Source organism: Myotis myotis, unplaced genomic scaffold (genome assembly GCF_014108235.1).
Source record: "Myotis myotis isolate mMyoMyo1 unplaced genomic scaffold, mMyoMyo1.p scaffold_m19_p_10, whole genome shotgun sequence".
NCBI classification, from domain to species: domain Eukaryota; kingdom Metazoa; phylum Chordata; class Mammalia; order Chiroptera; family Vespertilionidae; genus Myotis; species Myotis myotis.
This window is the reverse complement of record NW_023416314.1, coordinates 36072995-36096554: the sequence shown is the minus strand read 5'-3', so window position 1 is coordinate 36096554 and position 23560 is coordinate 36072995. Positions and strand designations below refer to the sequence as shown.

General features: G+C 39.2%; 1 protein-coding gene across 2 annotated transcripts; it reads right to left on the bottom strand.

Moving 5' to 3' along the window:
• Positions 1–1249: 1249 nt before the first annotated feature.
• On the bottom strand, positions 1250–23220 carry ALG8 (ALG8 alpha-1,3-glucosyltransferase). 2 transcript variants are annotated; one of them, XM_036324857.1, is made up of 13 exons: positions 23086–23220; positions 18969–19047; positions 17882–18075; positions 14966–15075; positions 13332–13399; positions 10597–10723; positions 10252–10355; positions 9372–9492; positions 6001–6140; positions 5141–5280; positions 3725–3822; positions 3345–3417; positions 1250–1876 (listed from the first exon to the last, which is right to left on the bottom strand). In XM_036324857.1, exons 1-13 carry the CDS (start codon positions 23178–23180, stop codon positions 1645–1647), a joined length of 1581 nt encoding a protein of 526 aa, XP_036180750.1. In that variant the 5' UTR covers positions 23181–23220; the 3' UTR covers positions 1250–1644. The 2 variants fall into 2 exon arrangements, with proteins under 2 accessions (XP_036180750.1, XP_036180751.1); XM_036324858.1 differs by lacking the exon at positions 23086–23220 and adding an exon at positions 19377–19422.
• Between the last annotated feature and the right edge of the window lie 340 nt (positions 23221–23560).

Here is a 23560-nt window from a genome sequence, read left to right as displayed (position 1 = left end):
CTACCTCCTGCACGCCCCCTATTGGGGATTGAGCCTGCAACCCAGGCATGTGCCCTTGACGGGAATTGAACCTGGGACCCTTCAGTCCACAGGCCAACACTCTACCCACTGAGCCAAACCAGCTAGGGCTCCCATTTATTTTTAGAGTGGAAGAGAGAGGGAAAGACAAAGAAACATCGATGTGAGAGAAACACATTGATTGGTTGCCTCCGGCTTGCGCCCAGGACTGGGTGAGGGAGGAGCCTGTAACCGAGGTAAGTGCCCCTGATGGGAATCAAATCCAGATGCTCTATCCTCTGAGCCAAACCAGCTAGGGCATGGCTACAGATTTTTAAAAATCATGGAGGCAGAATTTAAAATCAGGCTGTTTGACTCCAGGGCCCCAATTCTTAATCACTACACTGTACTACCTTTATATTCATAGATATGGCAGCAATTAAGTTGAATCTTGAGGTATGAACAATTAGATGACAGGGTAGAAAAATCAGCAAAGAGGAAAGAGTAAGGGGCATGAATGAAAACAAATGTACAAAACAGCATGGCACGCTGGGAACTCTGAGTTGCTAGGTCAGCTGGGGCATAGGGTGCAAAGGGCACTGTGGTGAGGAACACAGGCTTGAGGGGCTCCTCCCACACACCCTTGGCAAAATCCCCATCTTTGTCTCTGCAAGGAGACTCAAAAGCAGCCTGGGAAAACAGAGTGAATTTAAGAGATGGATAGCTGGATTAGCATCCCAGGATGCCAATGACCTTGGAGTCTCTCTGATCCTCTAAAAGGGGATAATGGACAAATAAAAATGTGTCCAAGTTCCTATTGTCAGCCATATAAATGTTGGCTGAATTTGAATGTGAAGCAGATATGAGGCAAACTGGGGCCCTGGATAAAAACTGTGTATGAAATATGCTGAAGGAAGGGTGAGGACAAGGTCAGGCTGTTAAACCACTTAAGTTTGCTCAGTTGAGGAAAGTCTGAGAAATGGCAACTTGATCAAAATTATAGTGCTTGCTGTTAGAATAAATGAATCGTACAGGATATCCTTAACTCAATATAAGAGTAAATGTGGTTTGTAATCTCTGCTGACAGGCCAAATCATTCATTAAATATTCCACCTAGCTTTGTGAGTGTGGTCATTGTATAATTTCAATGGAAAAAAAAATCTCCTGAAACAAGGTTTACAGAATGGGGACAGTACACCATCTGCTTGTGTGCATGCCAATAGGAAGGTGTAGGTAATGATCCAAAAATGTTTTTGTGTAGAAATATAAAATAGTATTTTATTTATGTCTTCCTTGGCACATGATTTTAATTGTGCTTTATAGCCTGACAATGATTATCACAGGCTACAAATAATCAATTCTGTTGATCAGACTCGCTGCTTGCCTGCAGCAAGCACAGCAGTATGGATGATCTGACAATTTTAACAGGAAAGGCAAAATTTGTTTTGGATGTATTTCACTGCTTATGGAGGACAAGTGGCTTCTCACCATGGTGACAATCAGGTTGCTAGGCTGGGCAAGGCCAAGTCTGAAGAATGGTTCTCAAACAGATCTAGTGAATGGTTCATGCCACCAGCAACTTTCTCCAAGTTCTGATTAATTTCCCATGAAATAATTGCTTGAAATACATCCAAGCAGTTTCTTTATTCATTGCTTCTTTGTCTTGCTGACAGGAGGGTCAGTCAATACTGAAACATACAGTTTGAACCAAGCATATGTGATGCCCACTGCACAATACGCTGAGGTCAGTAACAAAGGGAGAAAGGAGTACTTCAGCTTCCAGGAGGTGAAAGGGAATACAAATTCACAGAAGACTTCCAGAGGCCCTAGGCCAAGGAGGTAGAAAGTTTCCATCCAATTAAAAAGAGGCTTTTCTTTCCTGAAGAAAAAAGGAAAGGTTTGATTTAGATGAGTCATTCTGGTTTTGCAAACATTTCTCAGCTAAAGCTTCCCATCTGTGCTGTCTTGAAACCAAAGCCAAAGTCAAAAGAGTGCATCCAATTTCACATTTAGAAAAAAAATGATAATGATATACCATTATATTATCTCAACAATCCAAGCATACCCAATTATCTACCTCTGCTGTCACTTAGCTGAAGCTCTGAGAGGGAATTAGCTATGCAATTGGAAGAGAAAAGAGGGCTAGATGCTGTTATATTAGAGTAAAAATATGGCAAACAATATATAACTTTTTTGTTTTGGTAAAATAACATAAAATTTGCTATTTTATTTTTACCATTTTAAAGTATACAATTCAGTAGCACTGAGTATATTGACCAAGTTGTACTTTCAAAACATTTTCATCACCTCAAACAGGATTTCTGGAAATGTTAAACAGTAACTTCCCAATCCCTCTCACCCCTGTTCCCATAATCTCTCATCTACTTTCTGTCTCTATGAATTTGTCTATTCTAGATATTTCATATAAGTGGAATCATACAATATTAGTCCTATTGTATCTGGCTCATTTCACTTGGCCTAAGTTTTCATGGTTCATCCATATTGTAGCACATATCAGAACTTCATTCCTCTTTCTGGCTGAATAATATTCATATACATATATATGTATATATACACTATTTTGTTTATCCATTTATTTGTTGATGGACACTTGGGTTATTTCCACATTTTGGTTACTGTGAATAAAGCTATAATGAACATTGGTGTACAAGTAGCTGCCTGAGTACCCGTTTTCAATTTTTTTGGGTGTATACTTAAGAGTGGAATTGCTGGGTCACATGGTTATAAATAAGTTTTAATATAATTAAATATATAGAGTTTTATGAACACAATCAGATATGAACCATAAACAAGCTTTAAAAATTATTACAGATAACATTTCATAAAGTTTATAAAAGCAAAACATCCCATCAATGATTGTATTCCACCTATAATTCTAAGATATGTAAGAATTTTTATATCTTTTAGTTTTATGCATCTGTATTTATGTGGTTTTACTCATAATGCGTATTTTACATTTTTTAGTTCTTATAAAAGGTTTTAATTTGAGCTAGGTAGTCTCTCCTCAAATATTCCCCTAAACCAGTGGTTGGCAAACTGCGGCTCACGAGCCACAGGTGGCTCTTTGGCCCCTTGAGTGTGGCTCTTCCACAAAACACCGACTTCTGCGCATGGGCCACAAAGTTTCAATCCCTAAACTATAGATATGACCCATGTTGCCATGTCAGAGTGATGGGGTTATGGGTAATTTTCTCTCTTTACTTGCTAATTATTCATAATGTTATATTACTGTTAGTAAAAATAGTTTTTAAAAGGCTTATTGCACATTTAGGAGCAAAGATTTCACAAGAGAAAATATAATTTTAAATGTATTTTTTTTGGATTACCTGAATAGAGTCTTCAGTGAGGAAATACTATAGACGGTAAACAGTAACATGAGTAGGATTTTAATGGGAAGTTCTGTTGGAAGAAGAAAAGAAAAAGCACACAATAATTTAGTTGGTAAGGGAAAGGTTTATGAGACTTTAGGTCATATAAACACACTGACACAACTATATAGTGCTAATAACGCTTTTTGAGCTTAATTGTGCATTTCTGTGACATCTAAAGGTACTGAGAATTAGGGACAGGTTTTATTTGAGAGAATGGGTGAGCCCTTTCCTCCTAAGAGCTTTTAAGGTTGTTTAAGTCAGGTAGTATGGATCTCTAGGCCCTGATGAAAAGGGCATGGCAATCAAACCTACTGCTCTAAAAAGAAGCTGCTTACCTGGTGCAGTGAAGAGCAGAGGGAAGAGGGAATAATGTCCTGTTGTAGTCAGAATCAGAAAAATTGAAGCATCACCTGCTTTTCCCACGGACAGAAGGCTAAAAATAAAAATTCTCATAATAATTCCTTAAAACAACAAATGAAACTTATCATTTTCAAATAGTTTGAATAAATTGCATCTGTTGTCACTTCTAAAACTGGCATAATACAACATACTAATATTTGCTACAAGTCCAATTCAATTGCAAATATTAATTTTTTTAATGGGAAACTTCAAGCAATTGATAGAAGAATGTACCACACTGAATCGGGGAATATTAAAAAAAAGGATCTTGCTTCCTTGAGTAACTGTCTGCTCCCAAAAAAGGGATATTGTGGGATTGGAGCTGCCTAGTGGTACGTAGCCAGGAAACCGAACTTGGGGAATTTAATTTCCAACCCTATAGCTCTTCTCTTGGACAATGCCCTGCAACCTGCTGGTGTTCAGTAGGAATTTTAACTGAAGACATTAGAAATTTTGCTCTATTTTTTAATTTGGAAACTCCAAGTCGCTAAATGAACCCAGACAAGCCATATACTGGCCTGACAAATTTGCTTAATATTCTTTTAGAGCTTAAATGATTTCTCTCAGGATTAAAAATAAAACCAAAAACCTCAAGGAAAAAAAACCATGCTAATTCTATTACTACCTATCCATCTACTGGCTTTACATTATATATAAAATGGACACTCCTGAATTTAAAATGCCTTTTTAGCATGGCACAGTGAAAATATAAGATTCAGCATCCTAAGATTCAGGTTTTAGTTCTACTCTGCTACTTGCTAGCTATGTAACTTTGAATAAGTCACTTAAACTCTCTGAGCCCCAGTTTTTGCAGATGTTAAGATATGGGATGATAGTCATTTATCCTAATTATCTTAAAGGTTTATGTGAGGCTCAAAAGAAAGAATGCAAAAAGAAGATGAAAGCCCCAAAAATAACAGGTCTGAAAACTCTTAATGCTGTACCTATGTTAGATATTATTGCATAATGGACTCAATCCTTACCTTAACTAACAACACTTAACAAGGAACAGCAGACCTTATTTCCAAAGCCTATGCTTTTTTCATACTGTGCTGCTGCTCAATATCCAGATGTAACAGTCTGGTGTCATTCATGGTTCTTAAATCACCACAGTACCCCTTACACCAAAATATCCAGGAACAATATGCACAATTTTGCATACCTCAGAACCTTCACAGGTTGCAAGGATCCCAAGTTAAGCATCCCTGTCCTTTTCTAGTATAAACCTGTTCCTATACATCTTTGCCTTTGCCTACCCCACTGAACATGTCAAAAAGGGACAGAGCAAATAGAAAACAATAATGTCACTGTGAATATTCCAGAAATGCTGACTGACTGAGCTATCTGCTTACCTCATTGGGAGAATTGCTAGAAGTATGGCTTTCTCATGGACGTGCCACCCAAACATGAAGGAGCTCAAAGCACAAAGGATCAGGCACCGGAGAAAGCCTTTGGGCCCTTGGGGTTTAAACCAAAGACAGAAAATAGAGGGCTAGAAACAACAGGCAAAGATAAAACTTCAGTATCATTTAAAACAGGCATTACAGAAACACTGTTCAGGTGCATTTGCATCATCTCTGAAAAACAGTAGATCAAAAAGACTATTCTCCATTAAACTGGGATAATTCATCACTTTGTGAACAGTCCACCAAAATTAACATAAAAACTACTCAGAGAAAAAGGCATTCAGTATATAGACTTCATAAGAAATGATAACTAAGTTCTAGGATGGCCAGTATAACCCTATTAAATCTTCATAATTAGTTAATAGTCACTGAACCTATAGGTCAAATTACAAAAATGTTGACTCCGTCATCATCAATATCCAGGCATTCCAGACAACTCTGGATTTTGGGTCACTTAGCCATGGGTGAAAACAACATAAATCTGGGCTATCATGACTACAAGCCTCTTCCTCTCCCCACAGTGTGGCCCATGCCCCTTTCTCCGTGGGCTTTTCTTTGCCCTCATCCCACGGTGAACAGATCGTCTAAGAGTCTCTCTCACAGAGAGTCTCTCTCACAGAGCTTTACTAATGATCCCTCCTTCTGGGAAGGACCTATGAATTGCTAAGATGTCCCAATCTGCAGCAGGGGTACGACCATGGAATTCATGCTGTGGATGAACAAACTGGAAGCTGAAATTTAACCAGCCACACAAAAAAAAACCACAGAGAAAACTCAAGAAATGAGTACCATGTGTGAATTCTTACCAATATGGCAATCAGAGTGCAGATGAGGGTGGCCAAGGGAGTCACTGAAGGAAGGACTGTGTGTTGGAACTGCTGAACCAAACCACTTGTCATTGAGGCCTTAGGAATCTTGTTGGGATCAAGAAGTTTCAATTTTAAACCTACACAGCAAGCAGACATTTTACTTTGTTTTGATCAATGGCACACCATATTTTACCAAACAATTCCTTGAGGAAAAAATAAGCTACGAAACCTTACAACTAGTTCAAAGTTAAGATTTCATTAATTCAGTTCTGTGCTAGTCTACCTAAAATGCTGCTGGTCTTGAGATTATACCATTTGAGGCAGCTGTCTGCATTGGGACGGGAAGGTTGTGCACCTTAACAGGCAGGCACCACGAACAGCAATCTGCCCTCTCCTCTAAAATAAAGTTTCTGAAATACAAGTCTGACTATGCCACACCCCAGCTCTGAATCCTTCATTGCCTCCAGGATGAAGTTCATGTTCCTAAGCATGGAGTAGTGTCTTCTAGGATCTAGCCCCTTCCTGCTTCTCCAGCCTATCTCCTCCATTTTCTTAAATGTGACTTGGCCACAATGAACTGACATACCCCTCTCAACACTTACATCCCCTTGGTACATGCTACTCACTTTGCTTAGAATGGCCTCCTCCCTTTGCAGAGTTAACTCCTAATTCACTTATTCATCTGAGGAAGCTTCTCAATCAAGAAATAAAGCTGATTTCCTCATGGGTCAGGTATATCTTGTACAAGTCTCTATCTAGTGTTCACCACACTGCACTGTATCTGTTTACACACTCATTTCCTTATTGTACAGGGAGGTACTTAAGGCAGAAATGGTAATTCATTCCTACTCCAAGCACTTTGGAGTTCAAGAAATACTTATTAAGTGAACCAAGTCTAAGGAGGATGCTATAAGCCCTATTCCAAACAAGCTAATAGGACAGGCGGGGCAGTCTGAGCACCTACGTAGTTCTACCTAATGCCACTGAAAATCAGTGGAATATGGGGAAGATATATACTACCAAAATATTTTGTAGTCATTCACCTCTTCCTTTTTCCTTCAGCCTATTCTCTCTTAAAGCCAATAACTATGTCCCTGAAACACAGACTAATCTGCCCCACAGACTTCTCATGTAAGACATCTTTAAGACAGATGTACAAAGTAAGTCAGCAGCCCTAGCCGGCTTGGCTCAGTGGATAGAGCACTGGCTTGTGGACCGCAGGGTCCTAGGTTCAATTCCAGTAAGGGCACATGATTGGGTTGTGGACTTGATCTCCAGTAGGGGGCATGCAGGAAGCAGCTGATCAATGATTCTCTCTCATCATAGATGTTTCTATCTCTTCCTATCCCTTCCTCTCTGAAATCAATAAAAATGTATTAAAACAGCCCTAACCGGTTTGGCTCACTGGATAGAGCATTGGCCTGGGGACTGAAGAGTTCCAGGTTTGATTCCGGTCAAGGCCATGTACCTTGGCTGTGGGCACATCCCAGTAGGGGATGTGCAGGAGGCAGCTGATCGATGTTTCTCTCTCATTGATGTTTCTAACTCTCTATCCCTCTCCCTTCCTCTCTGTAAAAAAATCAATAAAAAATATATTTTAAAAAAATGTATTAAAACAAAACAAAACAAAAAACCCAAAGTAAGTCAGCAGTTTCCTGACTCAGATAAGGCAAGTGGCCCTTGTACCTCATCCCATACTGGTTACTCAAAGCTTTTTTGAAATATGTTAAGAAATTACTGCCATGACCAGGTAAGCTCAATTGCCAGAGCGTTGTTCTGATATACCAAGGTTGCATGTTCCATCCGCAGTCAGGGTACACACAAAAAGCAACCAATAAATGCATAAGTAAGTGGAACAACAAATTGATGTGTACTTCTCTCTCTCACTTCTGCTCTTTTTATAAATCAATTACAAAACATTTTTAAAAAAGAAATTACTCTTTAAGAATGCTATGTACATCAAGGCTAGATTCACAGTGGGTGAAGGATAGTACCAAATTATGATTTCCTACAATAGCCCCCATGCATTGAGCATTTATCATGTGACAAGGGATTTACAGCCATTACTTTTAGCCCCTGAGGGACACAGAAATGGAGTAACTTGCCCAAAGCCACCACTAATAGGTGGTAGAAATGATCCCAGTTCTGTCTGGTTCCAAAGCTCCTGTTACTGACAACCTAGCATTTCTTTATTTATTTATTTATTTTTTTTTTAAATATATTTTATTGATTTTTTACAGAGAGGAAGGGAGAGAGATAGAGAGTTAGAAACATCGATGAGAGAGAAACATCGATCAGCTGCCTCCTGCACATCTCCCACTGGGGATGTGCCCGCAACCCAGGTACATGCCCCTGACCGGAATCGAACCCGGGACCCTTCAGTCCGCAGGCCGACGCTCTATCCACTGAGCCAAACCGGTTTCGGCGCATTTCTTTATTGCTGTATTTGTTTCACACAGCATGCTTCATGGAAATAGGTAAAGTACTATTATCTCCTTATTACAGTAAAACAAGACTAGAGGAATCAAATTACTTGCCCAGTGCCACACAGCCAGCAATTTATGCAGGTGGGCATCCAACTAAGTAATCAGATTCTAGATTAGGAGCTGGTAAACCCCGGCCCTAGCCTGGGGGCCACATCCAGCCTATGACCTGGTTTTGCATGGCCCTGAAGCTATGAATGATTTTACATTTTATAGGTTGTAAACAAACAAACAAAACACCTATATGATCTGCAAAGCCTAAAATATTTACTATCTGGCCCATTACAGAAAAAGTTTGCGTACTTTCTCTCAATCCTACTACTTGCCATTGAGCTAGCTGTATTCACAAATGAAGACTGTGAGTTACTCCAAAGTGACTTATTTTTGGTAGAATCAACTCAAGGTATAAATTATTTTTTATCACAACCCAAACTTAAAAATATAGCCTAGGTTTTCCATGTCTTCTCATCTCTTGCTAAAATGCATGGCTATCATTTCCTTATTGGTTTAATACTTAGAGTCATAACTTACACATTCTTCCATCCTGCTTCTTCCCATATTAAAGTTTAAAAGTAGGGTTAATTATTAATGTTCTACTTAAGGCAAAATTACCTTTTAAAAATGTCTAAATATTTTATTTTTCCCCTCAAGGAAAGGGTCAACAACCTCATTGCCACAAAGAGCTTTTATAAGACGTGCAATCTGTTTACTGCACCGAAGCCTCAATCCCTAGAACCACTCCCCTGTTCATTCAGAAAGCTGAAATGCAGGGCTGGAGAACAAACAGTTCAACCTCATTCAAAACACAAAACAGGTTTTTTCATTTCCCAATGTGACCAGTCCTTTCAATATTCAGAGTCTAAGTAAGAAAGCTTGGTATCATACCGATGACAGACAGCACTTTGTCCAGAGCATTGTACAAAGCCCAGAAGTTTGGAGCCCAATATGCATGGCAGAGGCCCCGCTTGAAAGGGAAGAGTCGGGAAAAGACTTGAGGCAGCTGGTTCTGTTGAAAAGAGATTAAACAGTGATCAATCTTTCCCAAATTCAAAAAGAGTACTATGTCTATGGCACAGTGTGTAGGAAGTTATGAGGTCTGAGTTCCAGTCTTTGTTCCTTCAAGTAAGTAGTATGATCTTGAGCAGGTCACAGAACCTCTTTTGTTTAACCTTCTCATTGGTTCAGTAGGACAAGATACGAGAAAGTACTCTGAACACCAGTCCAATATATTATAAGTATAATAATGGAAGAATTTATGAGCTGCAAAGGAGAAAGACTGCAGTGTGTCCAACTCTACTGAAGAGAAGGTGAGAGCAGGGAAGACTACAAAAAATGTAGTGCTCTCCAGTTTTAGCAGGAATTAAAGTTAATTAGTTGAATTCAGGGTGAGGGAAGAAGGGAAAAAAATATTTGTTGAACATCTCTAACATTCTAGGCACTTTAGAATGCTGTCAGTTAATGACTATGAAAGTGCTTCAAGTATTGATTTTTGGGGTTACAAATAAATTTTAGCAAGTAGGCAAGCTAGCAAATACAAAATCTATGAATAATGATGATCGACTATGTGTGACATGTAGTTAAACATACAGATATCTGAAGATGCACAAAAATGACTCAAGGAATACCATCCTTATATTTGGAGAGTCATACTAAAGAGGGGTAAGAAAGGACTAGTTTTGCCTATTTTATAATTTATTATTTTTTCTAAATGACAACAGCAGCAGCAAAAAACATGTATTATTTTATAAAAAAATAAAAGGCTTACCAAGGCTAGAAAAGGACCCAATGAAAGGGCAGAAACTAGAAAAACGATCAGTCCCAGGGAAATAAGGCGGACGAAGTTGAAACTGTTCCATCGAACAGACCCATCTACAGAAAAGGAACATTCTCATTAACCAGGAGCACAGGAAATCATAACTTATACCATGTGGTAAACCTGGAGGGATCCCGACAGTACACCAATTTCATGATGTGGCAAGAGCAGAGGAAAGTCAGAATGGGTAAAGAGGTTATAGGACCAATGTGCTTCATCAGACCCTCTTACCAAGCAAGCCACCAAGTCAAGACAAATTAAAATATAGGAGGTTTTGCTATTCTCACTAAAACTTGCCTGGTTTATTTGCAGTGAAGCAGTAAGATCGTAGCAGATATATACCATAAGCTGGTGCTATGTAGAGGTAAATGTGCTTGAAATGTAGGAGAACAGCAAAGAGAAGTGCTCCTTCCATATGCCTTTTCTAGGAGATTTAAAAGGGAATATCACTTTAAAATTCAGAGTAAATTAAATGCAGTAATGTAGTATCCTGGATTGGATCCTAGAACAGAAGAAGGACATTAGTGGAAAAACTGGTGAAATCTGAATGTACTAAAATTGGTTTCTTAGTTTTAATAACCATACCATAGTTACATAAGATGTTAACGTTAGGGGAAATGGGCAGGGGTATGGGAATTCTCTTTGTAACTTTTCTATAAATATAAAATTATTTAAATAAATAAAATGTATTACACAAGAACACCAGAGATGGTTGCACAATAATGTGAATATACTTAACATTACTGAACTGTCTTAAAATTAATTAAGTTGATAAACTTTATGTTGTGCTTTTTTACCACAATTTTTAAAAATACAAATATTTTAAAGATATTAAAATCAAATCCTTTTTTGTTCTTGTGAACTTACATAATGTTGAAAATTAAGAGTACATGACTTTTATAATTTCCCCATCTCAGACAACTAGGTGTCGCATACAAGATCATAAGGCAGTGTGAGGAAAACAAAGTGTGTAAAATAAAAAATATAGCCGAAACCGGTTTGGCTCGGTGGATAGGGTGTTGGCCTGTGGACTGAAAGGTCCCAGGTTCTATTCCAGTCAAGGGCATGTACCTGGGTTGCGGGCACATCCCCAGTGGGAGATGTGCAGGAGGCAGCTGATCGATGTTTCTCTCTCATCGATGTTTCTAACTCTCTATCTCTCTCCCTTCCTCTCTGTAAAAAATCAATAAAATATATTAATATATATATATATTTTTTAAAACATCTATTTTGAAATACTTAACAAATGAAATACGATGTCTTAGATGTGTTTCAAATTAATCCTTTGTGTGTATAGATTACTATGCTGTTTTCTCTACTTTTGTATAAGATTTAAATTAAAATAAATTTTTAAAAATTTAGGCAAAATTCTACATGCAATATAAGGTGAACACAGGCAAGTAATTCCAGTATATGAATCTAGTGGGTTCAAAAATTCCTTATTTCAACAAATATTTATTAAGTTCTAAGCTTGATGCTGAAGCTCAGGATACATCATCTTGACAACACACTACACATTTTCCCTAAGGAACTAAAGCCCAGAGAATTAAATTACCCCCCATTCCCACCCTTACAAAGTTTTAAAATAGCTGTAGTTGATTTCTAGAGGAGCTAGGTATGAGAGTATGAATGAATAAACATAATGCTATGCTACCAAAAAATTATTTAACTCTTAAACTATAGATCAGGTAATTTAATATAGTACTATCAGGCTGAAGGCATCAAGGATAATACTTGATCCTAACAAACTACCTAAAAGAACTAACGGTATTCTGATTAAAAATCAAACAAACAAACCGAGTTGACTATAACTAAAGAAGTGTGAACTCTACCTACCTCACAGGAATTTTGGAAGGATCAAATGAGATAATATCCTGGGGTTCAGCAAAGGAAACTGTCAAAGGGACCATGAAAGGCCAGGTTCCTTCTCTCACTGTCTCGTCAGGTGTAGTCTAGAATAGATGAGTTGGGAATGATAAGGAAAAAGAATAAGATGCTTCCAGATCTCTTTTCACCAATTTTATAATTTATTTAAGATTCAGAGAAGGTCTTGATGGTTCTATAGCTAAACTTTAGTTTATTTGTTCAACAGCTATTCAACAATCATTCACTGAACACCAATTATGTTCTAAGTACTTTGTGGCTTTTTATGGCTTAAAAAACAACAACACTTATCCAGATATTTATAGTTGACAAATAACTTTAAAAAAGATTATCAAATGTGATCTTTCCAAAGTCCATGTGAGGTAGTTAACCCCATTTTACAAATAAAACTGTAACAAAGGGCAAATTTCATTTTATGAATGAGAAAACTTAGGCTGAGAGGGTTAAATGACTTGTATTGGGTTAATGGTCTCCAAACCTAACAGTTTATATAAATTCCCTGGAGAGTCCTAAACCACAATCCCAGAGATTCTGATTCAGTGTACAGAGGGATGGCCCAAAAATATGAATTTCTGATTTCTTCCTCTATAAAAAGGAGACTAATAATTATAACAACCTCACAGAAGCATGAAGGCCTATCTGTTGCCAAGTTGCAAGGATTGTTCAATAAGATATTACATATAATGCACCTAATCTGAAGTAGTTGAGGCATTTGGTAATCCCTGTGTGAGTCACACAGCATATTAGGGTTAGTCAGGATTCCAACTCAGGTTTTCTGATTCCAAATCCCATACCCTCCGTTACACTACACCACATGCTTCTGATGGTAAAGCCCCACCATAATAGTTATTACATTATAAAAACTGCTGAATATTTCATTCCTAGGTACATGAGCCCAACCACATGTAGAAACTCAATTCATTTCAGGACTGTCATACTCTAACAAGTTTTTAAGAATACAGTTTTCTCATCTGTAACATGAAGAAAATTGTCAAAAGAGAAGATGAAATTTGTGAAAAATACTCAATAAAAGTTGTTGGTAACTCAAAACAGTTGGTCAAATAAATGGACCCATCACTCACTATATTATTGCCTCTATTAAAGAGCAAACTTAAAGGGGAAAAATCTAATTAGCCTATTTTGTTTACCTGAAATAATCGAGCAATGGAGAGTAGCATTAATCCCATTAAAAAACCATTGTATTGGAAATGGATATCTGAAATTAGGTCAAGGAAAGACAACAAAGGATACCAAATTCCTAATGAACCTTGCCAGCAGACTGAGTTTAAAAACTAAAAATGCTTTCTTAATAGATAAATTAAAGACAAAAGTATTACTACTGGATTGGACTTCTCATAAATGTGTTTCTATAAACAAGTCAAACCCTGGACAAACTCTTAAATTAAGATTTATATTTAAGAAAAAACAAGAAAACTTTCCCATGTTTTTTCTACCTTAAAGATCTAGCAGCTAAGGGGCAAAATGTTTTTGTTTTTTTTTTAAATTAGGGACGAGAAAGGAAGGGACCTAACAGCTAGTGAAGGCTGAAGGCCACTAGCATGCAGCGCCCACTGTTTATAGTACAAATACAGTAGGTCCTCGGGTTACATCGGAGATCCGTCCCTATGGCGCGATGTAACGCGATTTTCGCCTTATGTTGGAACCCACCTACATAAGCACTCACGTTACTCACATGGAGCACATACACATAAGTAATGAAGTGAAACAGTAAAAAAAGTTTAAAGATAACAATTCCTGACCTTTACTTGTGGTAAATAAATAATAAAAAACATAAAGCAAATACGTACATACGTCGAAATGACGGAACTTTTTTTTTTTATAAATAAATGGGAGATGGCAAGGTAACCATGAAATGACGTACGTTGAGTCCGACATAACCCGAGGATTGTCTGTACAATCTTATTTATTAAGCCTCACAATGAACCTGTAAGGTAGTCTGAGCTCAGAGACATTAATCTATTCATGGCCTAAAGCTACTATGATGACATAACTAGGATTTGAGTTCAGATCAAATTTGAACCAAAGTCTGGGTGTTTTCCTCTACACCAGGCTACTTCTATGAAAACTATAAAAATTAGGCTTCTGTTATTAAGATTTCAGAACTTTGCCCATTAATATGTGGTAAGCCAAGCTGGCAGAAAGCATGAAGGCCTGTCTGTTCCCATATGTAGCACTATGATATGCTCTTTCCTATAAAAGGTATTAGACTAATGTATTACAAAACTGTTTAATAACTATGTATTAGATTAATCTAAAGACAGTTAACAAATCCTAGTATATTGCTTTACTTTTGGTTTAATTGGTTCTCACATATCACCACTAAATTTTCAGGGACAAGCCCTAACCGGTTTGGCTCAGTGGATAGAGCATCGGCCTGTGGACTGAAGAGTCCCGGGTTCGATTCCGGTCAAGGGCATGTACCTTGGTTGCGGGCATATCCCCAGTAGGGGGTGTGCAGGAGGCAGCTGATTGATGTTTCTCTCTCATCGATGTTTCTAACTCTCCATCCCTCTCCCTTCCTTTCTGTAAAAAACCAATAAAATATTAAAAAAAAAAAAAAAAATTTTCAGGGACAAAGTGCTGTTAACAACCAGAGCTTGGTAAAGTTGGGCACAGACTACAGTTTTGGGAACCCACTAACCCACCTCACACCCATTTTCCAAAAGCAGCTTATGTTTCAGAATCACCAATATAAAAAGAATTAATCTTATAATTAATATATAACAGAATAAAGGAATAGTACATAAAATGTCAAGGATACGGTCCACAATTAACAACCCAAAGTTCCACAGCAGTAATACTGAGAGAATAAACTTTGGCTTCTCTGTAAGCTCTTTACCTGCTTTTTTCCCATCAATGCATTTACAGCACCTACATTGAAACACCAGAAAAGAATCATAAACAACTTTGATCTTCATTAGAACATCACAATATTTCTACAGAGTACACTGTGATACATTCTGGTACATTTCATTAGCCACTGCTAATAAAACTGTCCATGCCATTTTTGACTGCTTTAAAAGGTGATAGTGGAAACAAATCCCTCAGGGGTGGTTCCCTGTCTCTTTCTCAGCTATGCTGATTTGGAACAAAGTCTTTGTATTTAACTAGAGGCCTGGTGCATGAATTCGTGCACGGGTAGGGTCTGGCTGGCCAGATTGGGTGGCTGGGGTGAGGGTAGGCAAAAGGTTGGTGGGCCAGCCCCGCCCCCTGGTTGAACTCCCAGTCAGTCAAACTCCCACCCAAGGGAACAATTTGCATATTAGCCTTTTATTATATAGAATAATAATAATAATGAAAATATAAAAGAAAAACCAGCCACCAAACCCCCCAAAAGTAACAAATTTGAAAATTGAGAGAACACACACTTTTTCAGTCCTTTAGAGTAAAAAATGCAGACCAGGCCCTGGCTGGTGCATTTCCATTGGTTAGAGTGTCATCCTGTGCACCGAAAGGATGCCAGTTCAATTCCTGGTCAGGGCACATACTTATGTTGTAGGTTTGATCCCTGGTTAAGGCACATATGAATGCAACCAATCAATGTTTCTCTCATACATCTCTGTCTCCCTCTCTTTATCTCTTCCCCTTTCTAAAATCAGTACAAAACATCATCAGGCAAGGACTAAAATGCAGACTATGATGACGTAGCACTCTAAATTATATATCATCATACCAGCCAGATGAAGAATAAAGCTTCAAGAGTTTGGGAGGGGATGGCATAGGGAAATAAAAAAAAAATAGAGCCAGAAACTTGCAGCCCCTGATTGTCCAATTAACTTTAAAACCCTTATGTAAAAATGTATGTCGTTCAAAGGTAGTGATATACATATTAAGTGATAGTATCAGCTGATCCCATTTTTATTCTCTAATAACTATATTTGAACACAGAAAAGAGGCTGAAATAATAAACACCAAATTGTTGATAATGATAGCTGTAAGTGGAAGAGTATAGGTCACTTTTACATTGTGTGTGTTTATGTGCTTTTCTGCTTTCCAAAATTTTGACGAGGATGTATTATTCTATTAAAAAGTTAAAAAAAATTTTTATTGATTTCAGAGAGGAAGGGAGGGGGAGAGAGAGATAGAAACACCAACGATAAGAGAGAATCATTGATTGGCTGCCTCCTGCATGCCCCGATTGAGCCCGAAACCCAGGCATGTGCCCCGACTGGGAATCGAACCGTGACCTGCTGGTTCATTGGTTGACGCTCAACTTCTGAGTCACACCGGCCAGGCTCTATTAAATTTTTTTTAAAAAATGTGGTTCATTTGAATACTGGCATACTCTAAAAACAAGAAATCTAAAACAAAAAAGTATAGACATAATAAAGATGCAATTAGAGCGTAGCAACAGATGCCTGCTTCTCCTAAGTTTCCTCATAAAAAGAGATAGTAACCTTACAGGTAATTCAGAAAGTTAAGTGACTAATCTACACATAGTGCCTGGTTCTGGGAACTGGCACATGGATTTCAACAATTTTTATCTTACTTAACTGCTCTCTCTGCATTGCAGATGGACTTGAACTTGACTCACTCTCTCTTTCTGCCTGCACATATTTTTCCTGGGAGCTTGAATTCAAACATTTTGAGTTAAAGGCAGTGAATTACTAATCACCTTCCCTTTCAACACTTGCCAGGCCATAAACACTGAGAATTAGGGTGTCACACAGGAGTTACTCCATGAGAATTAGCAGAGGTTAAAGCATTCCCAAGGGACTCTTTCTTGAATGGGGTGAGTGAGGGTTCAGTCTAGAAGGCTGAAATGAACTAGTTATGACAAGGGTCAACGAATGGACACCAGCTACTGCTCTGTCACAGTCATACCAGCAGGCCTAAGTATTATGACAATAGAAACCAACATTAACCAGAAACTTACTACTGGGATGTCATTGTGCAAAACATTCTAAATATGTGTATTTAACTACTTAAAATTAATTTATAGGTAAAAGATACAAAACATAAAAAAATATAACATGAAGGAAAGAATTCAAATAACTAAAAGCATTCCATGATTTCTTGAGTTTACTAGGATGAAAATTCCATTGGTGGTTAGCACAATGCATATGTGTGCATGAGTGTATATGTGCTGTATGTATGTGTGTAAAGAACAGGGCAGGTGCCTGGCTGGCGTGGCTCAGTGGTGTCAACCTACGAACCAGGAGGTAACGGTTCGATTCCCGGTCAGGGCACATGCTGGGGTTGTGGGCTCAATCCCCAGTATGGGGCACGCAGGAGGCAACCGACCAACGATTATCTTTCATCATTGATGTTTCTATCTCTCTCTCCCTCTTCCTTCCTCTCTGAAATGAAAAAAATAGGGCAGGTCACAGAAGCCAGTGGGGGTTGGGGGTTGGGACTGCTACAGGGAAGGAAAGAAAAGCATATGGAGCCATTTGGACAGGAGATATGGTCTTGGAACTCTACTTGGGACTACATTTCACAATAACTGGTTCTACCTCTGCCTTGTAACCTGACCTTCTCTCCCCTTTTCTTCCACAACATTCAGGGACACTGCTTACTGTAATGATTTACTGTGCAGTTTAAAGCACAACAACACAGTTTTGGACTGTTCTAAAATTTGCTATTATATGACATTGTTTCCCCCAAATGAGTTATAAGTTAATATTATAATTATTTCTTCAATATTTTCCACACAAAATGATATTCTCAGACTTACTCATGCACAGCATACACAAAGAGTATATCTGTAAAGATGACAGAAAATCTCTGGAAAAGTAAGGTCTTTGCGCTGGCATAATTCAGATTATGGATATTCAGCATCTCTTGATCAAAATATTTGGCAACATGCGACAGGGCATACTCAAACCATGCAAAAAAAGGCGGGTAATCTAAGGTCCACTCTGAAGTTTCCTGTAGTAAAAATTGAAGATAGAACATATCCTAAGTAACCGAATAAACAAAGAGGATACAAAGATTCTCTGGTTTTTAAAAAAGCACATGAAATGCAACTGCATTTAAAATATGCCACGAATAGAACAATTTCCATTTTAACATTGAGCAGAACATCAAAACTTGTATCATAAGTTTGATCTTCAATTTTCTTAGAATCAACTAAAGTGCAAAGGAAATTAATCTAAAACCGTGGAATAATAAACTTGATTATGACATAGTTCTATTCATCTATGCAAAAAAGAGAGCTATGGCATAACCAATGACTCACTAGCTTGGGTTCAAGTTCTGTCTCAGAGATGCAATTTCCCTATTTGTAAAGTGAGTATCATATACAATTTAGTAATTCATACCAGATATAAAAATACAGACATGGTTTTTATAAACAACAATAGAAGAGAATGGTTTATTACCAGATGTTACACATCATATTTGATTATTTCTTTCCTCACAAATTGCAAAATATTAGGGAAAGACAGGATTGTAGAAATAATTCATTCCAAATCCTCACTTGCCAGATGAGAAACTAAGGTTCAAAGAAATGAAATATACTTTCTATGCTGTGGCAGAGCCAGGCATAGAGCCCAATTTTTGAAACCAATCCAATGTGCTTTCAAAAAGGGTGTGGCAAATATTATAATTACCAATTTATGGTTTGGTAAATGCATTTTAAAGTAAAGGGATTCCCTAATAGTGCCAGAGGGCAAAAGAACTGAGGAAAGAACACACTTTTTATAAAAATTTATTTGACCTATGACCACATGGAAAACTGTTTTAATATCAATAATACTTTATGATTTCACATATCTTGAAAAAAAACACACAATCCAAAAAAGGTGAAAATCGAAACTTACCTCATAATACCACTGTGATACTGGCAAACTGTGAGTGATAGCTAGCCAGTTTCGGTGTACTTCAAAATCTGTGGAATGACTATTCAAAACAATCAGATGAAAAAAATGAAATTTTGTCAATTATCAATATCACATTTCTAACATTATGCTTTTACATGGATCAACACCCCCACACAGTCACAACTCACTATCCTTTATAGGCACAAAGAGGTATTACAATAATCCTGAAACACCCCACTTATCTGGAGGCCAGACCTTTTGAAAAAGATGGGGAAACTACAATTAAGTGAAACGGTTCTCAGAGTTATCTAAAGGGCTGACCAAGCCGAAACCGGTTTGGCTCAGTGTATGGAGCGTCGGCCTGTGGACTGAAGGGTCCCGGGTTCGATTCCGGTCAAGGGCATGTACCTTGGTTGCGGGCACATCCCCGGTGGGGGATGTGCAGGAGGCAGCTGATCGGTGTTTCTCTCTCATCGATGTTTCTGGCTCTCTGTCTCTCTCCCTTCCTCTCTGTAAAAAGCAATAAAATATATATTAAAAAAAATAAAAATAAAGGGCTGACCAAAAGCCCATACATTTTCTTAAGGAAGGTCCTCAGTCTGTTGTTCAGAGGTGACGTATTCTTATTACAAACTAACTCTATCATCAGACAGGGAAGATGGTAAAGGCTCCTGCTTTTGCCTTTCCCACATCTCCAGCATCTCCCTGTTTACTGCTTGCCCCCTTACTATGTATAAATATAGTCAACTCTCCCTGTAGGGGAAGAAAAATTTCCCCTTATAACCTAGGTTCTGTGGCTGGTCTAAGAATGAAATTGACATAAGACAGATTAGCAGGACAAAAAGAAAAGCCAATTTTAATCATTGAGGTATGTACAGGAGCCTCAAAAGATATGGCACTCAAAGGCACCAGGTGGTTGAAGTTTGTATGCCATCCTGAGCTAGGTAAAAGGATAGGGGTCTGGGTTTTCAAAGGGAAAAAGGCAATTTATGGGAAGGTGAGAAATGTATGGTAAACAAAGGTTGCCCAGCCAGGCAGATATGTCTTTTCGGTGAAAATGTGATTTCAGGTAATAGTTCTCTTTCTAGTACAGGCCCCCTTTTCTCTTACAAAAGGGTAACTTCTATTCTGTTTTCAGAGCTTCTCTTGTGTCTGCAGTTTCTCAAAATAATCAGTCCAAAGTAATTCTTATGCCAAAGAGGCATATTTTGGAGTGGCATGTTCTGCTACCTTTCTACCCTCTTTAATAAAAAATTTTTTTTGGTCCAGTGCTGTACCTCCTTTCCATATCTAGAACAGCACTTGATACATGGATGGGCTCAACACATTCTTGCTGAATTAACCACTCACCAAAGTCAACAGTCAGTTCCGCAGCAAAACCTGCTTTACATTTTCAAATGTTTTACACAAACTTTCCACAATGACAATCCTTTCCTGAGTTTCCCAGACAACTCCTTCTAAGTCTCTTTCAGTACTTCCCATCCCAATATTCACCAAACTGATGAATAGTATTGATGAATAAGTATTGATGGTCTCCTAGGTTCAGTTTTTGGTCCTCTTTTTATGCAACTTACTGGACAATCTTATTCACACTTACAGCTTCCATTATCAACTGTATAATGATGACTCCCAGATCACAATATACAACCTTGGTCTCTTTCCTAAATTACAGACACACATCTCCAACTTCCTGCTGACAAACTTCCTGCTGACAATGTCACAAGAATTTCTTACAGATTCTTCAAAATCACAACTCAAAACTGACCTGATGACCTAGCAATTCCATTTATATATATTCAATAGAAATGCATACATATGTACTGGTTGTGTCTTCAGGCCTCCAATTATGTCAGTTTTCAGAGCCCTTCCTGACACCCAATCTAAAGTAAGTCCCTCTTGTTAGTCCCCTTATAGGATCCTATTCTTTTCCTTCATAACACTTAACACAAGTATAATTATGCAATTACATATTTGCAATGGTTTGTTTCTGGGACTGTTTTCCTTACTAAACCCTTTATAGGGTTAGGGGTCATATCCTTTGTCTTTGCCTCCAGTGCCTCGCCATAGTAACTAGTTCATAATAAAGCAGTGAGTATACAATTTGCTGAATAGATTTGCATTTATCCTATAGTTTCCACCTCACTTCCCAGAGGTTCCCATTTTGAGAAGCAGAGTATCAACTACAATTATATATGTTCTTAATCCTGGACCAGTACTACGAGTAGTATTCAAGGTAACAATCCTAAAGACACATTTCTAGGCTGAGGTAACAAAAATAAGAAACATCACCTTATATGCACAAACCTACAGTTTTTAAAAAAATCTCTTTTCACTCTGATTTGAAAGGAATTTCCTACATTTTAGATTTTTCCAATTTGCTTTTAAAATGTAAAGATGTTCATTTGTTTCCAGTTCTGCAGAAAGTCCAAGTGATCAACCCCTTCTTTCCCCCAAGTCCCTGATAAGTCACTTTGCTGAATCTACATCTACATTTCACTGCTTATCTAATTACATATACGCATCAGTACAGACATACATTCTACACCAGCCGTGGGCAAGCCGGATCTGGACCGTCTGAAATGAATAAAACTAAAAAAAAAAAAAAAGACCGTACCCTTTTATGTAATGATGCTTACTTTGAATTTATATTAGTTCACACAAACACTTCATCCATGCTTTTGTTCCGGCCCTCCGGCCATTGTGGCCCTCGAGTCAAAAAGTTTGCCCACCCCTGTTCTACACATACAACTCTTCCCTACTCAAATCAACAAGAAGTCATCAAGAGCTTGAACCAAAGGATACCAATAACCAAACCCTAAACAGGGAAGGAAGGGGAAAAAGAAATGAGGGGGAAAGTCAAGGGAGAGGAGTTAGGAGGGATGAAGAGAAGATGGAAGCCAATATTCATAAATATTGAGTACCCACTGTACACACATTACCACTTGGTGGTTGCTTTCTGACTGGTTTCCTCGCTCTCAGTCTTGGTCATGCATCTTATTTTTTAAAAAAATCCTTACCCAAAGATATTTTTCCATTGATTTTTAGAGAGAGTGGAAAAGAGGGAGGGAGAGAAGGAGAGGGGGAAGGGGTATGAGAGAGAAACATTGATTGGTTGCCTCCTCCATGCACCCTAATTGGGGTGGGATTGAACCTGCAACAGAGGTAGGTACCCTGGTACGTGCCCTGACAGGGAATTGAACATGAGACCTTCTGGTGCAGGGGCCAACCCATTGAGCCACACTGGCCAGGACCTTGCATCCATTTTTACACTGCAGTCTAACCCTGCCTACCTCACTTACTGCTTTTTTAAAAAATATATATTTTTTATTCATTTTTTTTATAGAGAGGGAGAGGGATAGAGAGTTAAAAACATCGCCCCCTACTGGGGATGTGCCCGCAACCAGTGTACATGCCCTTGACCGTAATCGAACCCGGGACCCTTCAGTCCGCAGGCCGAGGCTCTATCCACTGAGCCAAATCGGTCAGCGTCACTTACTGCTCTTGAGCCACAATGGCCACTCTCTGTTCCTAAAATGCCGAGTTCGTTCCTACCACAGGGCCTTTGAACTTACTCTTTCCTATGTCTGAGCTTCTTTTCACATTGCCGCTTCTTTTTCATTCTGATTTTAACTCAAACATCACTTCCTAAAAGAGTTGTACAGACCTGTCCGGTCGTCACAACCTTAGACCTTTGTGTTTGTCTATCTGAGCCCACCAACTCCCCGCAGGCAAGGGCGGGAGACGCCTTCCTCCCCCGGCTTCTCCGGGGCTGAGAGCAGTGCCTAACGCTGCAGGAAGCTGATGGACACCCGCTGAGCGAACAGTCGAGGCGCGTGTCCTTATTCTGCACATTCGGGATGAGGAAGGACCCTGAGGCTCAGAGAAGGTTCAAGTAAGAGAACGCCTGGCCTGAACCCAGACTTCCAGGGCTAAAATCGAGTTATAAGGTTAAGTAACAATCACTAGGCAGGATGGGGAGCTTAGTGAAGACGAAGCGGCGACTTCACCATCCCAAGTTCCCTTTCCTGCTCCCACCTGGAGTCATCCACACGTCTCTCTCCCGCCCTGACCGACCGCGGGCCTCCTTGCCCAGCCCCTGGCCGCGCGGGCCCCTTACTAGGTGGGGATGAGAAGGCATTTGAGAAGAGTCACCCCGAGCGCCAAAGCCGAAAACCAATTGCCACCACTCGCCGCAAGACCAAGCGCCGCCATGGCTGCCGCACCGCGCGCTTTCCACCGACTGGGTCAGCATCCGGGACCCCGCGCATGCGCATGCGGGGAAGGTCCTGGGAGCCGGCGCCGTGGGCTGCGCGCATGCGCGGACCCGCCCCGCTGGCGGGAGGGCGTGGCTCTGGCATTTAAACCTCGCGCTCACTCGGTTCGCACACCGTCGCGCCACACTCGCCACTCGGGAGGGACTCGTACCCCTGCGCGGGTCTCTGAGGCGACCAGCTAAGTTTCATTTATTCTGTCATTCTCCACCCCCGCCCCCCATGACTTCATTCTTAAGTTCAAGTAGTTGCTGGGCGTCCGCTCCGGGTCGTGATTGTGCCTGGCGTTGGGGTCCCTGTGGGACAGAGAACTGCATCTCA

Coding starts and splice junctions, on each gene's coding strand:
- ALG8 (XM_036324857.1), bottom strand. CDS start 23,180: ATGGCGGCGCTTGGTCTTGCGGCGAGTGGTGGCAATTGGTTTTCGGCT. Junction 18,076..18,968: donor TATCACAGTGGTATTATGAG/GTAAGTTTCGAT, acceptor TTTTTACTACAG/GAAACTTCAGAGTGGACCTT. Junction 10,724..13,331: donor CCATTGCTCGATTATTTCAG/GTAAACAAAATA, acceptor TAAATCTCCTAG/AAAAGGCATATGGAAGGAGC.